Source organism: Euprymna scolopes, chromosome 20 (assembly GCF_053919585.1).
Source record: "Euprymna scolopes isolate OS-2025 chromosome 20, ASM5391958v1, whole genome shotgun sequence".
Taxonomy (NCBI): Eukaryota; Metazoa; Mollusca; class Cephalopoda; order Sepiida; family Sepiolidae; genus Euprymna; species Euprymna scolopes.
In genome coordinates, this window is record NC_136501.1 from 20,049,945 (window position 1) to 20,072,444 (window position 22,500).

At 35.2% G+C, this 22,500-nt stretch overlaps 1 protein-coding gene across 1 annotated transcript in view; it reads left to right on the forward strand.

Moving 5' to 3' along the window:
- Positions 1–15,582, forward strand: part of LOC145241349 (uncharacterized) — a 160,379-nt gene extending 144,797 nt beyond the window's left edge. The window contains exon 3 of the mRNA XM_080104217.1: positions 13,152–15,582. Coding sequence (XP_079960343.1) covers positions 13,152–13,276 — 125 coding nt within the window. The 3' untranslated portion in view covers positions 13,277–15,582. The remainder of the gene's footprint in view (positions 1–13,151) is intronic.
- The last annotated feature ends 6,918 nt before the right edge of the window (positions 15,583–22,500 follow it).

Consider the following 22,500-nt stretch of genomic DNA (forward strand, 5'->3'; position numbering starts at 1 on the left):
ACGTTGCAAATTTTATCCATCGTTTGCTATCCATTTACAATACTCTCCCATGAACCATTTTTACTAGTCTGGACATCTCCGAAGCCGAGGATCTATCCTTTTATCACCACCAGAGTTTTTCGCTGAGATTAGTTTAGTCAATTAATTGGTTTCTTGAAAATATAACAGGCACGCTAAAGGAAGGTTTTCTATATGTCCCCTGCGTGTGCTGACGTGCTTACCAACGCACACACCTTCCCCTTGTGCGAGTCGTACGCCGATGCAGATCTGAGAGATGCCTCGGATACTACCCGCCCATTGGACCTCGAGATAGAGCGAGGTGCTATGATGATGAGCAACTAACTAACAATCCATTAGACCTTATCCTCAAGTGGCCTTTAGCTATTGGTAATTAATGAATCATTTCTATCTATATAAACGTAGGTTTGTGTATGCGTGTATATCTATAAAAGAGACAATGTGTTTGTATGTGTGAGGACAACTCTAAACAATTTGTTTTTATGTACAAACATGAAATTTGGTATGTAGGGTATTCATATACGTGGAAAATTTTAAATCGGTTTTCACCCGAAACAAAGGGCTGCTAAGAAGTCAAAATTAGCAAAATGATACGTGGAGTCCGTCAGATGTTTTATGACTGCGTATACGCGGTCAAAAACATGACTGCTTCTTTATGTTAAGAATAAGATTTTTGAAAACACTTTGTAAATGATGTGTCAAGCTGGTGTAATGGTTATCGCAATTGACTCAATGTCTTTATGTTTTTGTTTCAATTTCAGGTCAAGTACATTTTTTTTTTACTTACAAGTAGTGAACTGTTTAGGGAAAAGAAAAACAATACTCGCATGCACATGCCTGAGTTTCTGTATCAATTAAAATATAATATTTAAGCGTATTTTATGAACAGGCAGTGCCGGCGGCCTGCTAGTATATCTATAAAAGTGTAGATGTGTGTATATGGTAGGACACTTCTCAACCTATATACTCATCAAATGTTTGATCTACAGATATGAAATTTGGCATGTGGGTTATTCAAACATGTGAAAAACTTTTTATTCAGTTTTTATCCGAAAAAATGGGATGCTGAGAGGTCAAAATGGAAAAATTAATACTTAGGGGTCATCGGACTTTTATCTGTTCATCATCTGTTTCACGGAGTTTTAAAACGCTTTTTAAATATCGTAGCAAGTTGGCCTAATAGTTATCATACTTCACTCGCTGTATTTAGGGGTTGGTGTCGATCTCAGCTCGAGAATATTTTTTATTTACAAGAAGTTAACTGTTGAGAAAAAATAATACTCGCATGCATATGTCATAGTTTCTTTCCGTATTTATTTTTATTTCAATTTTTTGTTAAAGAAATTTAACGTCACGTTTAATACTCGACAACACCAGGTACATCTGCTCGTACTAATTAATCTTAATATGTGTGTTACTGTTCTGTTTCTTCATCCGTAGATCCATTTACTGTTTGCTGATCTTGTACATCTTGGCTTTCATGCAGAGTGATCTGCTTCCAGTGTAAGTACTATTACAGTCTAGCGTTGCTCGGTATTTAACGTAATGTTAAATTATTTTAAATAAACAGAAAGAGACTGAGACATGTGCATTCGAGTATTATGTTTTTTCTTAATAGTTCAGTTCTTGTAAGTAAAAAAAGACTTGAGCTGATATCGAAACCAAAACTTAAACTAAGTGAGTCAAGTTCGATAACCATTAGGCCAGCTTGCCACGTGTTATAAAGTGTTTTCAAACTTACTTATTCTTAACATAAGGAAGCGGTCATGTGAACGATTCGTGCATGTGCAGTCGTGAAACAGTTGAAAAACAGATAAAAATCCAATGATTCCCCGCCCAAGTACCAACTTTTCAATTTGGTCTCTTTAACAGCCCCCTTTTTCAAAATGAAAACCGATTAAAATGTTTTCCACGTGCCTGAATATCCTATATACCAAATTTCATGTCTTTAGATAAAAAAATCGTTGAGTATATAAATTGAAGTTTTCCTCACGCACACATTTCTCACTTTTATAGGTACGTATATAAGTTATTTTTTTTTATTTTGAGTAAAAAAAAAAGCCCTAAACAGGTATAAAGGGAATGTGGCTGGTCTTAGATTCTATAGAAACTAACTAAACTATAGAACCAAGAAGATTTTTTTAATTATCTTTCACCATAAAGAAAACGTATTGCCACTTGGAATGTTTGAGATCGTATCTAACAGCGAGCCATGGGAAGTTGAGTAACAAGATGTTTGTTCACATTACATTTAAACTTCTGGGTGTTAGTGCAGTAAATGGAAACAAGAAATAAGGATGGAATTCAAAAGCCTGGAGGAAAGAAACTATGCTTTCCGGAATCTAATGACCTCAACAGTGAAAGGGGAAATTTTGCTGCTTGTCGGGTTAGTCAGGAATATGTAAATCAACGAGATACAAGTGATATGAGTTCAGAGCAGAATACATTGATATACTTGTAAAACAAGTACGGAGATGCAACATCGCGGCGATGAGACAGGGGTTGGGGCTTCGCCGACAGTGCGATGCTTATTAGATTTGGAATATTTCGTCGTCTTTACTTGACCTTTCAGATTTACATCGAACTCATATGCTCGTACCGTAGTAAAGTTCAGTGTTCATATTCCGGAATAAAACGGATAAATTTAATAAAATATCTTGATAATTATGATAACAAGAAACACTATCTGTGTTTTTTGTAAAGTTGGGTGTTCTGAAAAAAAACAAATCGTGAAATAACTATATCGTTATTTAAGCCATTGAAATTGATTGATGTCGAAAGTGTCATGAAATTGAGTCAAGGGTAAGGAAATGTACTAAACGAGCGGCGAGGGCGGGTAAAATAAAAATACAGCCGGTAAAATCTAAATGACTTTTTTATTTGCATTTCTTTCTGTCAGTCGGTCGGTTGGTTTGTCACACTTCGGTAACAAATAACATTTTTCCCATTCGTGAAACTTAATTAAGAAATTTTATAGTGTTTAGTCTGCTAGGCTTAAGTTTAAAATCGTATTTTCTTGAGTCCATCGCGCTTAAATTTTGAATAAAAGTTACATTAGTTTGTCATATTTATGCTTGAAATATTATTTGCGTTGGTCAACTACGCTTAAGTTGTAAACAATATTTTCATTAATTTGTCATGATGAAATTGGAAATGTCATCTTCATTGGTGTGCCACGCCCAAGTCTGAAACATCACTTTCCTTGGTCTGCCATGACAAAGTTGGGAATATATTCGTTGGTTTAATATGGATAAGTTTGAAAAAAAAAATCCGTTCTAATCGCGTAGCTTAAATGGACACATCATAAGAATATCCTTTCCTCTACATATAATTCTTAGATTTTGATATGCGATCCGTTATTTACACAATAATGTCCGATTCACGAGGGAAAAGGGAAATCGAGAAAGTCTTATTAAGAACGAAAGTTGGGAAGTGATGGAGAGTAAGGGGGAGTAAGGAGAGAAAAGAGGGTGGAAAGAGTGTGAGCTTGAAAGAAGAGATTCGCATGAGATAAAGCATAATACATGTCTGAGATAACCAAATAGAGATAGAATGGGGTTCACAGAAACAAAAGGAATATTTCCCACTGCCGATGCAATCCCTTTTCTCTATAAGAGTTAACTATGTCCTAAAATGGAGTACTGTTGCCACATCTGGACAGGAGCTGCTTAGTACGCCTATTCTGCCTCGATAGAGTTCAAAACCGGCTTCGAAACACAGTAGATGATGCAACTTTTCCCCAAAAAAGAGACGTCACCAGCTTGTCTCTGCTCTCTCGTTATTTTCATGGGAAGTGTTCATTTTAACTCCAATCTATGGTCCACCCCTTCGCCAAACTTTCACAAAAAAAACCCCACTTGATTAGCTACAACCACTATAAACAGCCCCTCCCACTCTCCATCTGTGCTTAATTCTAAATGTAGATTCCACGAGCACAGCTTATTTCTCAGAACTACCTGCCTGTGGGATATAGTTCCATTGACCTGCTTCTCTGTCGACTGCAATATGGTAGCATTCAAATCTAATGTACACAAGTTCTTGTTGAAACGTTCCCTTAAATAATCCAATTCTACCAAAACTTACAACATTAACGATTACTGCACTACCACATTAAATTCATTAACTATTATCCCGGGCCTTGATAAGTGGTGCCTCCCTTATAAAAAGTTTTCAAACTTAAGCGTGACGAACCAATGAAAATTCAATTTACAACTTAAGCTTCATTGATGGCCTGACAAATAGAACATATAGAGATGTTAGTTGAATTCAAAGTAAATCTATCCGAGTCTTATATTGTTTTGTGACATATTCTTTAGCCGAAGTTTCCAGAAATCAAGGGGTTCCCTACCTGGTGCTAACACTAAATCTCCATATTAGATATATAGATATTCGAATGTTACATGAAATTTTTTCTTTGCATCTCAAACATTGAGTTAGTAAAGAAGTTTAGAAATTAATTTTCTCTCCCCAATTGACCATTTAAAATTATTATATCTTTTTTTTCGCCTTACTTGATTCTAGGACAGACATTCATCTTGTCTGTTGGAGTATCCAGCTTTGTGCTCTTACTTTATTACGTGATGTGTGTATATGAATATGTTCCAAAACGACACACATGTTGAATAGTTTGGTGTATATTTTATCTGTATATTCATGTACGTGTAAATGCGTGTATGCATACACATCATATCATTTAGTTGATCGTCTAGTGTGTATATTTTATGCAACAATTCTAACAGGAAACCATTGACGTGGACTTATCGAAACAGTTGTAGACAAACAGTTCTTTTTAACAGCTGTAAATAACACAACACATACCTGCATTATATACGAACATTTATTTTCATGATTCCGGCCGGCATCTTCAGAGATTACAACGTCTTCACATTTTGGCTGCCTGAGAAAACGCCGCTCCCTTCGTAATGGAGAGACCAACTCCCCTTGAGTCGTCTGTTCTCCCTGATGTTTAGCTAATGACTCCTAGAATCTCCCCAAATCTACATCTCATCACGTGTCTAAGATCTCAATCGCTGACGTAACATAAATCTGATTATTTTTTTTAATCCAAACCTAAAATTGTTTTTCTGTATTTTCTAAAATCACATTCTTTTTGTAGTTTATTATTTCAGTTGTCAATCATGAACTGACCAAACCTCAGCCGAATAAGTGCGACGAAGACTGGGACCTTGGGGAGGCTTATTGCCACTCAAATTTCAAGCAAAGACCAATATCTGCTGCCAACGAGAAATCAATGGCAAGCAGCTGTTGCGATAATGCAAAATTATTTGCAAATGTTATCGAAAGAGGTAGAGAATACTGGAAACTCGAGGAGACTTGTTGTCACTCAGATTCCATGGAACACCACAAGCTGTTTTCAGAGAAATATCTCTGAAGACCTGCGTGAAAGCTCCTTGAGAGCCAATAATAATGAAATGTGATAATGATACAGCTTAATTAGAGGGTGGCGATGCTGGTGAGGATGCAACAGGTAAGAGAGTATGTAGATTACAATGTTATCTGCATCCCCGATTATCTGTAGCCCACATTAGTTTCCTCATTCTCTCCCTTCCCCTACCTCTATGTTCCTTTCTTTTCAAACATTCTCACTAATATACCACCATTATTCACTTTCACACACTTTCTCTCTCTGTCTCTAGTTTTTGTCTTTTTCCTCCTCTTTTTTTCTTATTTTTTCTCTTTCAACAAAATCTCTTACTATCTTTCTCTTTCAATATCTTTGTATGTTCGCCTCCCCAATTCTTTTTTCTCTCTCTATTTATCAATAATTCTTATTTAATCCTCTTTCTCTCGCCTCTCTTTCTCTGTTTTTCATGATTTATATAAACATTGTGTTTGTCAACTGTCACGGAAGTCCTGAGGAAGTTGTATTCCGAAAGAGATTAGAGCTGAAAACTTGTATGCACATATGTAGCCAATAATATTTGTATAAGTAAATTTATACTATAATGAAGCTGCACGTGTTACTGAGCACTATTTGATAAACATCGGATTCTAATCAGATTAACATCTATGAAATTGCAACAATAAAATCAAAACTCTTCCCCCTCTTTATATATATATATATATATATATAATTTATATATATATATATATATATATATATAAATATAGAGAGAGAGAGAGAGAGAGAGAGAGAGAAATATAAAAAGGTATATTTTTAAAGTGCATATTCCTTATAAAATAGTCGAAATATTTACGAATTATAAGCTCTATGAAGATGTATTATCGCATTCACATCTCTCTTTCCATATATATATAAACAGTACTGTATGTGGATGACTATATATATATATATATATATATATATATATATATATATATATATATAGTCATCCACATACAGTACTGTTTTGCAGCTCATCACTGCGGCTAGAAAGGCAACCACCTCAAGCCAGGATTGAAACCCGACCGCCTGTACGACAGTCAAGGCTCCTAACCATTACGCTAATCGGCGGCTGCTGTGCGAGTCGTGAATAAACGGTTTTTTGACATTGTCCGAAATACCTCAGCTCGATTTGTATACACAAAGAGCATTGCTTTATACGCTAATGGTAATTCGTGTATCACTTCTCAATATGTTCAACTAAAGATTGATTACTGTATATTACTAGGACTAATTCGCAAAAAAAAAAATAGATAAAATAATAATAATATCGTCTGTCAAATTCCGTCTGTGTCTGTTTACAATATCACGTAAGCTGATATTTGGGCGTGGCCATGAATTCCCTGGAAATGTCAATTCTGTTTAATGTGATGTTTTAAAATATATATAAACGAAGAAATGATGTGTGCCAATTTTTAAATGATATCATTTCTTTTATAGCATACTAGCAGGCTGTCCGGTATTTCCCGGTCGTAAAATACGCTAAAATATGATATTTTGATTAATGCAGATTTCGTATTAATTATTATATTATATTGGACCCAATATGTAGTGATGATTTAAAAAGTTTTTAAAAAAATAACTCGTGCGACACTACCGAGAATCGAAACCAAAACGTTTAGCTTATGATTTACTCTTTCCTGTGACGCTAATGGCTGACCTATGAAAACATGTTTGCTGCTAAAAAATTAAAACGTGAAGCAATAGCTACTACGTTACACATGCATATTCGTAATGCCGTTATTCGACCTTCGCCTGGCAAATTTCATTTCTTTAATTTTCACACGTTTTTTATCGATTTTCCGCGGCTAAAACCAAACTATAAAGTTTCGCATAGGTTTGAATACTTTATATATTAATTTTCATGTCTGTAGACTAAAAATTGGCAGATGAGTTTTGTATACAAAACTTTCTAAACAAATATATACAATGATGATCATATTTATTGGCACGGTAAAATAAAAGTTAAATTTTGTCTAATAAATTCTAAAAAAGGGATTAAATTAAAGAAAATAACAAAGTATATTATGTATTTTTAACTGGCCTTTCCGATGCAGCAATCGGATTTTAGAAAAAATAAATAACAAAGGAACAACAAACATAATTGCAAAAAACCCTTGTTCAAAATTATTGGCACGGCTTTGTTTTTCTTATATATCAGTATAATATCAATCAATTTCCGGTTTACGTGCTTTCTGAACTTTTTTATAGCCATATTATGCTTGTTTAACGCTAATTCAGTGAATAATTTTTTTCAGATAATTTTTAGATAGCGATTTTTTTAAACTATTATAAGTGACTAAATTATAATTTTCAATCGCCATGGTTAAAACTAAGGAACACAGCGAAGACGTCAGGAAGCTTGTTGTAACATGCCATACCAATGGGGAGGGCTATGATAAGATTTCAAAGAAGCTAAACCTTCCAAAATCCACTGTTAGAGCCATAATAAACAAGTTCAAATCGCAAGGCCACGTTATGAGTTTAGAGGGTAGAGGGAGAAAAAGGATTCTTTCCCCAAGAGATGAACGGAAAATTGTTCGACAAGTAAAACAAAACCCAAGGATCTCTGTTGGGGAGATTGTTGATGAACAGTGCACCTCTGGAGTGAATGTATCTCGACATACAGTTGGTAGAGTTTTGAAGAGAGCTGGTTTAAAAGCATGTCGTCCGAGAAAGACTCCCTTATTGAAGCCTATGCACCTGAAAGCAAGGCTAGCCTTTGCAAAACGTCATATTGATAAAGATGTTGCATTCTGGAAACGTGTTCTATGGACTGACGAAACGAAAATAGAGTTATTTGGCCATAATAAAGTGTCTTATATTTACAGAAAATCTGGCGAAGCTTTCCTGCCTAAGAACACCATACCCACAGTGAAGCACGGTGGAGGCAGTTTGATGTTTTGGGGATCCTTTGCTGCCTCTGGACCAGGGCGACTTGTTAAGGTCACAGGTAGCATAAAAAAGGAAGATTATGTTAAAATATTGGATGAAAACCTGAAAGACTCTGCTAAAGAGCTCTCACTTGGTCGTCGTTGGTGGTTCATGCAAGATAATGACCCAAAGCATTCGGCTAAACTGACTAAGAAATGGCTTGAGGACACTCATATTAATGTTTTGGAGTGGCCATCACAAAGCCCAGACCTTAATCCAATTGAAAATTTATGGAGAACATTAAAATTGAGGGTAATGCAAAGGAAGCCTAAGAATCTTATTCAATTGGAGGATTATTGTCAGGAAGAGTGGGCTAAAATTACTACTGAAGAGTGCAACAACTTGGTTGTAAACTATGAAAAGCGACTGAGGAAGGTAATCAAGGCCAAAGGCTATACAATTGATTATTAAATAAATCGTGCCAATAATTTTGAACAAGGGTTTTTTGCAATTATGTTTGTTGTTCCTTTGTTATTTATTTTTTCTAAAATCCGATTGCTGCATCGGAAAGGCCAGTTAAAAATACATAATATACTTTGTTATTTTCTTTAATTCAATCCCTTTTTTAGAATTTATTAGACAAAATTTAACTTTTATTTTACCGTGCCAATAAATATGACCATCACTGTATGTATATATATATATATATATATATATATATATATATATATATATATATATATATACACGCATACATAAATATATATAGAAATAGGTTTGTGTTTACTATAATCTTTTTACGCAAATATTGCGCAGGTATAAATCATGTAGAATATTTGCATTAATATAATTATACAGAATAGTTTACTAAAGATAATCATCCCATGAGAAAACTTAAAAAAACTAATAGGGAATTAATTAAAATGAATATTTCAAAGAATATGCAAAATAACTAGATCTTTTGCTAGTGAGTGCAATCCCACAACCCATATAAAATAAATACAAAAAAGGGGGTTTTAATATGAATATCAACACACAAAAAGACTGAATTTATAGGATTATAAATCGAACTCATTAATAAGAAAAAAATCATGAGGAACTCGCAGGTTTTAATAAATGAAAATTTGATCTGTGATCGAATACTTTACCATTGAGCTATTTATTCTTTGTTTTAAGAAGGAATTATTTGGCAAGAATTGAATCTCCCATAATTTGCTGAGAATTATCTCCCTTAGCTGATGAAACGTCAAATATTCTGCTGTAAAAATTCTTTTTTATTAATAAGAGAAAAAATACTATTTTTAGGATCGGATTTTCTCTATTTGGGGATGAATTTCTGTACAAAACATATCTAAGAACACTCCCAGACATATAAATTAGCTTTGTGTGAAATTTGAAAATATAAGCTCAGCCGTTTCGGAACATATGAGGAAGGAACTCACAAACACACACACACACACAAAGTGACTTTTATAAAATAGTATATATATATATATATATACGACATAATCGCCGAAGTTAAGCAACGTTGAGCCTGGCTAATACCAGATGGGTGACCATTTGGGAATTCTAGGCGCTGTATGTGCTCTCCGCTTATCTCGGCATTGTTTCCAGTCGTTTTGTACCTCAACTTGCCACTGGTATGCAACAATGTTGACTCAGGAAAGGCGTGGTTGGAGATTTCGCAACTCTTGCCACACAAATTTCACGCGCAGGCACCCTTACAGTGGGTATCCATAGTCTCTCAAGACTAAAGGAAGCATATATATATATATATATATATATATATATATATATATATATATATATATATATATATATATATATAACTGTTTTTATTTTTGCGTAACTGTTCTTGGTATTCCTTTTTCCCTTTCTCTCTGAACAGCATTTGACTGCACTCATCTTGACTTCCTTATTCAACCCACCTTTCCGCCACCCCCTCTCTTTCTTATCTCTGTTTCTTTCTCTTACTCTCTAACCCAGCAGACACCCGCCGAAGGGGGACGGGGTCTCTTTTGACCGGGAATGACATGATTATCAGATAACACTTATTTATTTTGCAATCGAGATTAGCAAAATAAATAAAACAATTTTTAGACAAAAAAAAAAAAATCTATAAACAAATACCAAAAGGAAAATATAAATAAAAAAAAAGAGGAGAAATAAACCGAGCGCTCAACTTTCGCCGAAAACAGTCGCACCCACTTCGTCGTTGAATATGAAACAACACTGAAAAAACATTTAAATAGTACAACTTCCGGCAATTTGTTAACGTGTTCCGAGCGGCTACAAGCTCGTTTGGAGATGAGACTTCGTTGGTTTGGCCACACTCTGCGCCACAACCTAAGAATGTTCATGCACAAAGCATATTGCTTTGCCATATTGCTCCAAAACCACCCTAACGTCGAATCTACAGGTCCACAGAGTTCATCGCAGATCACTGGACTATCTGGTGATCATTATATTGGCCGTTGCACGCCGTCGTACATGATCTGCTTTCATCCATTCTAATTTTTAAATGACAGGTCATGACATTGTAGGAATATTTATTGATTTATATAATACTTATTATTAAAATTTCAGAAAATTCGGAAATATCTGAATTTTGAAGGACTTCTACCTTTTTACTATATTTGTATAAAACTAAATTAAACAAAATATGGCCCATGTTTGGGCCCGTTATGCTTTGCATCTGTATTACAAAACTCATAATGATCGATTTGTTAGTTTAGAAGTGAATCCGGTACGTACAAATATATAAAAATACTAGCAGGCCTTCCGACATTGCCGAGTCGTAAAATACGCAAAAATATTATATTTATTAAAACAGAAACTGAGATATGTGTAAGCGAGTGTTATGGTTTTTTTTCTAAACTGTTCACTTCTTGCAAAAAAAAAAAAATATTATCGAACTGAAATCGAAACCAAAACCTAAAGAGAGTGAGTCAAGTACGACAACCAACTTGACGTGATCTTTAAAAAATATTTTTAAACCTACCTATTCTTAACATCAGGAATCTGTCACGTGAATGATTCACGCATGCGTAGTCGTTAAACATTTTATATATTCAATGACCCCCAACGTACCAATTTTGAACCCTTAGCAGCGTTTTTTCGGATGAAAACCGTTTAAAAAGTTTTCCACATGTCTAGATACTCTATACACCAAATTTCTAGTCTGTAGATTAAAAATTTGTTGAATATATAGGTTGAGAAGTGTCCTCATAGCCACACACTCTCACTGTTATAGATATAATAGATAAACATAACTTCATAGACTTTTGAATATTCGAATTACGATTCTCGTCTTGGAGGTTATTTTCACAACATTTGACCGGTGTAACATGTGACCTTCTTCAGGTACTAGAGCTCTGTACGGAATTTTGAACTGGGAACTTTATTTCATCAATCAGGTAGAATGTTCCTGTTTCGTCAGCCTTGACCGTGTAGAAATATAAGTTTTAATTATATTCTTTGGATCGTCTATACTGAGGATCATCCATCAACCTTAAAATGTCACTTAGAACTTTATCCGTTGTGCAACTGGTTTGGGTATACTTGTGTAAACAATGACATTTTAAAATTCATATTTCACCAAACATTAAAATGTGTCAAATATAAAAAATGTCTCATCCTCTGATCTGAAACAGTATATACAATACTTTTACCCAAGCCTTAATGCGGGAATATATGTATATTTTTTACAAGGGAGTCATCACTTATCAAGACCCAAAGATCACTCGAGGATAACAGTTAATGCATATAAGGTGGTAGTGTAGTAATTATTAATGGTTTAAGTTGGGTAAAATTTTATTATTTAAGGAGATAGTTCAACAAGACATGGAGGCTACAATAATGTAGTCGGCCGGGAAGCAGGCCAGCGGAACAGAGTTCCACAGGCTGGTGGTTCATGGGAAGAAGCTTTGTTCATGGAATCTGCGTTTAGATTGGCACAGATAGAGAGTGGAGGGGACTACTGATAGTGGTTGTAGCTAGTCGGGCGTTTTTTTTGTGAAAGTTTAGCAATAGGAGTGCCATAGATTGAAACATAGAGGAGCATTATTGTCTTTCTAGCTATCTGCCTTTTTTATCCGTTTCTCTTAAAGTACAATTCCATTTTAATTGCCTCCACAGGAGGGCAGAGTTACGCATGAGATCGGCTTTAAATGTGGGGGAAATCCATTCCTCTAAAAAGGACACTTTGAATTTGGACAAAAAAACAAACAAACAAACAAAACAAAAAAACAAAAAAACTACTCATTCTAAAAAGATTTCTATTTCACTGACTACGGATAGCACACTTTATACGCCATAATTCACGTTGACAAACCGGTTCCCGTTTGATCACCGTAGTTAAGCAACATTAAGCCTGGTCAATACTAAAATGGATCACCATTTAGGAATTCCACGTACTGTATCTCCGCTTATCTCGGCATTGTTTCCAGTTGCCCTGAACTCAAGCAATGTCGATTCAGGAGTAGTGTTCTGGTATTGCGCAACCCTTGCCTCACAGTTTCATGCATAGCTAACCTTACAGGCGGTATCCATTGTCTTTTGAGACTGAATGGAGTCATCGCAGTACATTTTGATCGTAGCCAATGTCGTATATTTATGACTAGGGCTGTGACAATAGAATATTTTTTTCATTCTTTAGTCTCTCGGGTATATATCCGACACAGTTAAACACAATTAATCAACCAAGAACCATATCTGTCTATATAAAAACATATAAGATATCAAAGGATATAGACTTAAGAGTCAAAACAATGAAAAGAATATGCTGTTGTCACAACCCTATTTATGACTGTCGTATTTGTAATATTAATCTTATTTCTCTTATTTTCTTTTTCAGGTTATGAGCAAATGTCGTCCGGAGTTTCCAGTCTGGACTGCCTTTCGTTAATAGTTGAAAGCATAAGCCCCAACGGACCGGCTTCCATGCTGAACAATCTGAATACTCCCGAGCGACCATTATAAAAAAGAAAAAACATATTTCAGAAATGGATATTTTTTTTTAAACTGACATCAATAAGAAGTAACGCAACAAAGAATACGAGAGACGATTACGTTTTGGTTTGTTTCTTTCGTACAAATTTCGCCGAAAAATAAAAAATAAAGAAAGTTTGTAAATTGTACAAGTTGAAAAGAAAGAAAAAAAATGAAATCAATTTAAAAGAATTTTTCCGAATTCTTATCTCATATTTTTGTGTATTTTTGTAAAAAAAAAGAAAAGAAAAGAAAAGAAAATGAAAAGTAAAAAAAAAGGAAACAATATGGCGCTGATATATTCTAAGCGTAAAACTTCCGTCAATGACTGCGGTGCATCCTGGGAAGGGATTATATGACAACCGAATTAATGGCAGACAAGACTCGTTTATTAAGTGATTATCGATTCACAGAACAAAACGTTTGACGTGTTTAACATTGCACAAGAGTATAGCACCCAATAGGAATCAAACACGCTATACGAACGGGAAAAATACCGTATGCTCTCCTACAAATGCCCAATAGTGGCGGACTTCTGTATATTTTTATTATTTAATATTAAATATTAATTAAATATTAATATTATTAAACATTAAAACATTGTAATATAATTCACGCCGTAAGGGAGAAAGAAGGGAAATGAACTTTTGAAATTCAAGCAACGATATAAAATTTTGAATTTAAATGTCGGTTTTCTTTTTATATCAAATTCGAACATTTTTATTTGACTTTTCTGTTTAAAGGCACATCAAAATGTGTTATGTAATAAGAAAAATACAATTCCTGTCGAGGGACAATTCATTATTCAGTTTTATTGGTCTGTAATACGGCATAGCAATCGTTTGCGGGTTATTTAATGGGAAAAACACAATCCCTATTGAAAATACTGAAGGTGAATGCAATCAGCTCATTTATCCATGTATGAGCCAATTTTCAATGCTGTTGTCGTTGAAGGAGTAAAATTTCTCTATTGAACTCACGAGGACCGTGCCTAAGGTTGTTTGGTCTGCATGAAGCCCTCCCCGTTGGTCACAGCTATTCATTAACCGACAAGATCGCAGATGCGTTTTTACTACTGGCACTAAGAAAAGCAAAGCTCAGTGATTGCATGCAAAATCCGGCAAAGTTTTGCCCAGAACATAAAGGGAATAGCGAAGATGAGACGTTGTCATTGACCCTCCAACGATTTACGCTTCCGCGCCTGGCAAGTTTTGGATTACCGCGTGCGGATACAGAGGCGAAAACTGATCTTGATACCCACACTTCCAGTATTTTCACCAGCCAAACAACGTCGCAGCTCACACGCCACGAAAGTCAGCAAACTAAAACTCGAAGACTCTAGTTTCGCCCTCATTTGGGGTCATCAGTTGAACACATCCGAACTCGGGATTCGAAACCCGAATCTTTTGCATGCATGGTAAGTAATCGGCCACTTTAGCAGCCACGCCATACGCAAGAAAGTCTCTTAATTAATAAAGATCAAGCAAACCTCGGCGAATCCCGACTAATCCTACTTGTGAGACATCAGCTGTGGCTTTCAGTAATTGGATGACGACATTTTGTTTGAGACATTCAAGAGTCGTTTGTTGGCTTTCATTTGTGTGAGCTGCGACGTTGTTTGGCTGTGGAAATAATCATATCATCTCACATTCTGAATATATATTAATATCTTGGCAGTACTTCGCAAACGAAGATTCTATGAGCAGATTTTCCACGTCGACTGAAGGCATGCTTGTGGCTGACGAATCCGATGCTGATATATTCATATATAAACAATATAATCGAACTGAAAAGAAAGGAGAAATCGATGTCTCACGAATCAAAGTACTACTCTTAATATTGTTTAGACACACACACTACATCCACTCTAACACGTATTAATAATTTGGAGAATGAAATTAGAAGTGATCCGACATTTAAAAAAAATATATATATATACCTAGAACAAATACTGTGTTAATATTGTATAATCATGTCTTCTATTTTTGGAAAACAACCAAGGAACAATGAGGTAGCAAAAGAGGTGCACCAAAAGTTCTCATTTAATACAGTGCTCTCCCTGGCGGATTGAGGGAACCACTAGACTTCAATTCTGTATTTTTTTTTTCTGTTTTCCCATTTAATGAAATACGTTGTAATTTTGTGAATAGCACCAGGCATAATGTCAATATTTCTGACTCAAGTATTGTAACATGTTTTATTTTTTTGTTTCCCCTGTGATCAAGTGACAACAAGTATCTTTCTCATTTTATTTTGTACCTTAATTGGTTTTAATAATAAAGTCATCTTATTGGTCATTCTTGTTTATTGTACTTTTCATTTCTTTTCCAAAGCTCACAAGAACTAAACTGAATTTAAAAAGTTAAAAAAATATGATTTGAGTACAATCAGTTAGAATCGAAACCAAACCCGCTCAGTAGATATCTCACTCCTGATGAAATTCTCTACCTATATAAAAGCCAGATTCGGATGGAGTACTGTTGCCACATCTGGGCAGGAGCTGCTCGAAGCATCTTATCCTGTCTTGACAGAGTTCAAAATAGACTTCGTAGCTTAGTGGGGGATGCTCTTTTCTCTTCCCTGCAACCTCTCTCCCACAGAAGAGACGTAGCGAGCATGCCTCTGCTTTATTGTTATTTTCATAGCAAGTGCTCACCTGAACTTCAATCTATGGTCTCCCCCCCTTGCCAGACTTTCACGAAAAACACTCGTCTAGCCAGAACCGCTATCAATAATTTCCCACACTCTTTATCTGTGCCTAAACCTAAACGTAGATTCCATGGACAGGGCTTCTTTCTTAGAACTGCGCGCCAGTGGAACTTTATTCCGTTTCCCTGCAATATGATGTCTTCAAGTCCAACGTGAACAAGTTCTTATTGAACTGTCCCCCTAATAATCCAAGTTATAAAATTTCCACAAATGTTTTGTACGCTAAAATCACAATGACAAATGTATACCCATTACCCTTATCCTCGAGTGGTCCCTGGACCTTGATAAGTGGTGACCCCCATGTAAAAAAATACAAAAAAACCCAAAACATAACAAAACATAACTTTATGATTGAAGTATTTGTACTCAATATGGTTGGATTGTGGAAAGGAGTGGGAATTTTATTAAATACAAGTTGGTTTCATGAGAACAATGTTTTTGATAGACAGGATGCAAGCACGGGTGTCGAATAGTCCACAGAGTTTATAATTATATATAGAGTATATATGCTAGCCCAGTCGTAAAATACGCATAAATATTATATTTTAATGCATGCTAATTTATACTTTATTCTTTCACAGCTAGTTTTCTATTGATTATTATCTAATTTATAGTAATGACTGACAAAATTTAGAAAAAAAAACTAGCCTTGGTGCCCGGCGTTGCCCGAGGTGTATGTCGAGCACAAAAAAAAAAGTGATAGTAGGCAGGCAGGCTCGAACCTGTACCGCGAAGGAGGAAAAGAACGTGAAAAAAAAATGTGACATTTTTGCTGTTGCGGCCATCGCCAAACCGGAAGTGATGAAATGTAATCAATCGAAAAGAGGAGATGACTTTCGAAAATATCGGCAAAAAGCGACCCCTCCGTGTAGAAAAGTGACTAGTTGGGGGTGTAGGAAGTAATGTTTTTAGCATATTTTTCGATATTTGTCACCTGAAGGGTCATGCTTCAAAACGATACTAATCTCGTAAAAATCCGTCGCCCCTGTAGAAAGTTTTAGGCAGACATACATACATACATACATACATACATACATATATTTAAACAGACAGGTGAGATTTATATTATAGAAGATGTCTTCAGTCCCACCCGCTAGAATCGGAAACAAAACGTTTAGCGCTCCAGCCTTAATCGTTATTTATCCCTCTAGCGTCGATACCGTTTGAACTGCCGACCGATGTGATACAAAGTTTAAATATTAAGCGACTTAAGCTTTGCATGTTTAATATTAGCGCATGTGCAAAAGTAACAGCAGAAGAAATGTTTTATTCGACTTACCTTGCAAGGTCATCTGTTTTGTTTCTAATTTCGGCCGAAAACCGATCACATCGATTTTCCCTAATTTTAGTACCCTGTATATCAAATTTCGAGTCTGTAGACTTAAAATTGACAAAGTTATTGTGTAGGGAAATGTGCACACACAGATACACACAGACAGACATACACTTTCACTTTTATAGATATATAGATAAAGATGTCACCGGTGTTTTGTACACAATATATATATATATATATATATATATATATATATATATATATATATATATATATATAGTCATTAACGTACAGTACCGTTTCAGTGCGGCTCGATAAACAACTACCTCCAGCCAGGATCGAAACTTGATCCTTCAAACGACAATCAGCGCGTAAACTGTTACGCTATTCGGTTGCTGGCCAGTGAATTAACAATGTTTTGACATTGTCCAAATGCCTAAGCTCAATTTGTTTACACAAAGAGCATCGTTTGATACGCTAATGGCAATTTGTATATCATTTCCAAATATGCTCAACCCAAGATAGAGAGCATTACAGTCATGCATAGAGAGTACTGTTTCACTGTATTACAGCTAATCAGTGTGGCTAGACAAGTAACTACCTCAAGCGAGGATGGAAACTCGACCGCTCAAACGACAGTCAGCGCTTTATATATATATATATATATATATATATATATATATATATATTATTATTATTATTATTATTATTATTAATAATAATATTATTATTATTATTATTATTATTATTATTATTATTATTATTATTATTATTATTATTATTATTTATATATTAATCCGATAGCGTGTGTGTTCTTTTGTGTGTCACACTTAGTTGTTATGTTCTCCTATTTCTTGTCATAAATGATTTTACCAAGAATTCTTCATAAGTTTTGGTTTCGGTTTCGATTATAGCTGAGGGCACTTAAATCATCTATTATTTTTTTATAATTCATTTTATTAAGAGTTCTTCATAAGTTTCAGTTTCGGTTTCGATTATGACTGGAGGAACTCGAGTGATATATATGTACATATAATTTTTCATAAGTTTTTATTTCGGTTTCGATTCAAGCTAATGAACCCAAGTCATATGGATATATTTTATTTTTGAAATCGCAACTTTATAACATATAAAAAGCGATAGAACATTAAGTCGAAAATAATATATACGAAATCTGTAAGAATTTAAATATCATATTTAAGCGTACTTTACGACCGGGCATTACCGGGCGTTCATGCAAGCTTAGATAAATACTTTTGCAGTTTTCACAAAAAAGCTACAATAATATCAGAGCATCTCCATCTACACTGAACATCTACAGAATGCTAGCATCAATATATTACATATCAATTAGTCCCCTGTGGAATTTCCATAGGTCCGGCTAGTTATTATTATTATTATTAGTAGTAGTAGTAGTATTATCATTGACAATTTTACAATGGTCACGACACTGGACATTCTAATATTTCGGACAAATGGTTGGTTAAAATCAGAAGTCCTCGTCAGGCGACTTAATAAATAGTTGCTTTCCACAGAAGAAAGTCCTCAAGAGAACTGTCCAAAACATTAGCGTTTTCAGTGTCGCGATCATGTGAATTTGTTTGTATTAATAAAAATATAACTTGCTCTTTTATTGAGCACTCCTAATAACGTAGTTGAATTAATGACTTCATTAGTTATCACTTTTGACTACTGTTAACTTGGTATGCAGACACACACGCACACACACACACACACACACACACACACACACACACATATATATATATATATATATATATATATATATATAATACATTTCACAGCCAAACACCGACGCAGCTCACAAGAGCCATGACAGTAGAAGAACCGGAAGTCCAAGACTCGAGTTTCGCCCTCATTTGGGCTCATCAGTTAGACACATCCGAACTCAGGATTCGAAACCCGAGCCTATTGCATGCAAGGCAAGTACTCTACCAACTATATATATATATATATATATATATATATATATATATATATATATATATATATATATATAGTTGGTAGAGTACTTGCCTTGCAACTTGCAACTATATATATATATATATATATATATATATATATATATAGTTGGTAGAGTACTTGCCTTGCATGCAATAGGCAATATATATATATATATATATATATATATATATATATATATATATATATATATATATATATATATATATATATATATATATAGCGCAATGGTGAGAAGCCTTGACTGTTGTTTGAGCGGTCGGCTTCCGGTCCTGGCTTGAGGCAGTGGCCTATCTAGCCGAACTGATGAGCTGTGAAACAGCGAAACAGTACTGTATGTGAATGACTATAATGCTCCCTATCTTGGGTGGAGCATATTGGGAAGTGATACACAAACTGCGATTAGCGTATGAAATGACGTTCTTTGTGTAAACAAATCGAGCGGGGGCATTTGGACGATGTAAAAACATCGTTAATTCATTAGCCACACAGCAGCAACCGTATAGCGCAATGGTGGGAAGCTTTAACTGTCATTTAGGCGGTCGACTTTCGATCCTGGTTTGAGGCAGTTGCTTGTCTAGCCGCACTGATGAGCTGTGAAACAACGAAACAGTATTGTATATGGATGACTATACATACATAAAACGTTGTGGAATTTGTCTGAGTTCCTTGGAGAGTGCAGCAGAGGTTCGCAGAAAATGGAGGAAGACGTGTTTCCTGGGGACCAAAGAATTTGAACATAACCGCCTTTGTCATAGGGACACCCTTCGTGCAAATATGAAGTACAAAACACAAGAAACATCCCCCTTAAAATGAATATGTATGCCATTGTGGTTTCAGAGCACGCAGCAAAGCAGGGTTATCTGTTCATTCGAGAAGGCATCTTTGACTTACGAGCATATGAAAGTTCACCCTCTGCGGAGGAGTGTGCCGGACGTCTACAGGATTGCAATTACGCATGTGGTGTCACAGATATTGGGAGCTGCTGAAGATTGTATACTGAACCCTTATTCATCGTCTTCGATGAGATAATCCACCATATATATATATATATATATATATATATATATATATATATATATATATATATATATATATGTATATATATATATATATATATATATATATAAAGTGAACGTGTCTGTGTATCTATGTATCTGTGTGTCTGTGTACATGCCCCTACGCAATAACTCTGTCAAGTTTTAGTCTACAGACTCGAAATTTGATATACAGGGTACTGAGATTTGGGAAAATCGATGTGATCGGTTTTTGGCCAGAAATGTGGCGATTAAGGGGTCAGAGTTCAACGATTTGACCTTTGAGAACTCCACCAAACTCCTCCGACAATTTTCGGTCTACGCACTTGAAATTTTAGATATAGGTTCCTTTGACATGGATATAACTTAATAACTTGATTTGAGCCCAAAACAATAAATTTTAAGGGGTCATAATAGGGGTCAAAGTTTAAAAAAAATGACCTCTGCGGTCTCTTCCAAATTACTCAGACAATTTCTGGTCTAAATATTTGAAATTTTACATAAAGGGTATTCAGAGATAGGGCAAGCTTTTTCATCAGTTTGAGTCGAAAATTTGTAGTTACCAATATATAAATGTATGTATATATGTCTGTTTGCATGTCTGCCTTAAACTTTCAATAGAGGCGACGGATTTTATCAAGATCAGTATCGTTTTAAAGTTCGACCTTTCATACGGCAAATATCGAAAAATTGGCTAAAAACATTAATATCTTCCCCTTCAACTAGGCACTTTTCTACAGGAAGGGGTCACTTTTTTCGCCGATATTTTTGAAAGTTATCCTCTCCTTTAGATTGTTTAGCCTTAATTTAAAAATATGTCGCTTCCGGTTTGGCGGTGGTCGTAACAGCATAGACGTTGGGTTTTACTCGTTATTTTCCTCCGATGCGGTACGGGTTCAAGCCTGCATTCCTACTACCACTTTTTTTTTGCTCAACATACACATCCAAAAACCTGGGCAACGCCGGGCTGAAATGCTAGTATATCTATAAAAGTGAAAGTGTCTGCCTGCCTGTGTGTGTATTTGTGTGTCTGTGTGTGTACATTTTCCTACGCAATAACTCTGTCAATTTTTAGTCTACAGACTCGAAATTTGATATACAGGGTACTGAAATTGACGAAAATCGATGTGATCGGTTTTCGGCCAGAAATGTGGCGATTAAGTGGTCAGAGTTCAACGATTTGACGTTTTAAAACTCCACCAAACTCCTCCGACAATTTTCGGTGTAAACACTTGAACATTTAGATATAGGTTCCTTTGACATGTATCTAACTTAATAACTGTATTTGAGCCCAAAACTATACATTTTAAGGGGTCATAATAGGGGTCAAAGTTTTAAAAAATTGACCATTTTTTTCTTTTGCTCAACATACATCTCCAAATACCCGGGCAACGCTGGGCCACCATGCTAGTATATATATATATATATATATATATATATATATATATATATATATATATATATATATATATATATATATATATATCCCTTTACACACTGATTTCTTTGCCAGTTATTTTACGATGACGCTCTACCGCCGAGCGAAAAAAAAAAAAAAAGAAAAAAAGGACACTAAAAAATGGCCGCCTAGTGACCAGTAACAAATGCCTTTCCCCTGTCATTGGGATTGCGTCTTGGGAGCATGATGGTGGGAGTTTAAAAGGGCCTGCTGACGAGAGATAAAGCGAAATAGACAGAAATAAAGAGAAGAGAATGATGGTGGGGTATGGAAGGGGTATGTCGGTTGATAAGGACTTGTCGGAAGTAGGGATCGCTTCCTATTTTGTCTGTCTGTCTAAATCCTTATATCTACCTCTTTACCCTCTGCTTCTCCCCCTACCTCTCTCTTTCTCTCTTTCTCTCTCCAAGCAGAGGTTAATGCAATTAAAACTTTGTTTTCCGCTATCTTGTAACAATACTCCGACTGTAAAGTAACGTATAGGATGGAAGAGTCGAAAGCTGGCAAAATAATAAAACGAATACAAAACAAATACTGACAGGCCTTCCCACAAGAGTGTGTAGAGTGGGAAGTGGAGGAGGAGGATTGAATGAAAAGAAGATGAAAAAAAAAAAAGGAAAAAGTTTGTAATAAGAAAGAAAAGGGAAAAATTAATTACAAGCGACGTACATATAATTGCATTAGTTGTCTTTTTATGCTAATGGATCACTGCTTATCAAGGCCCAAACGTCACCAGAGGATAAATGGTAAT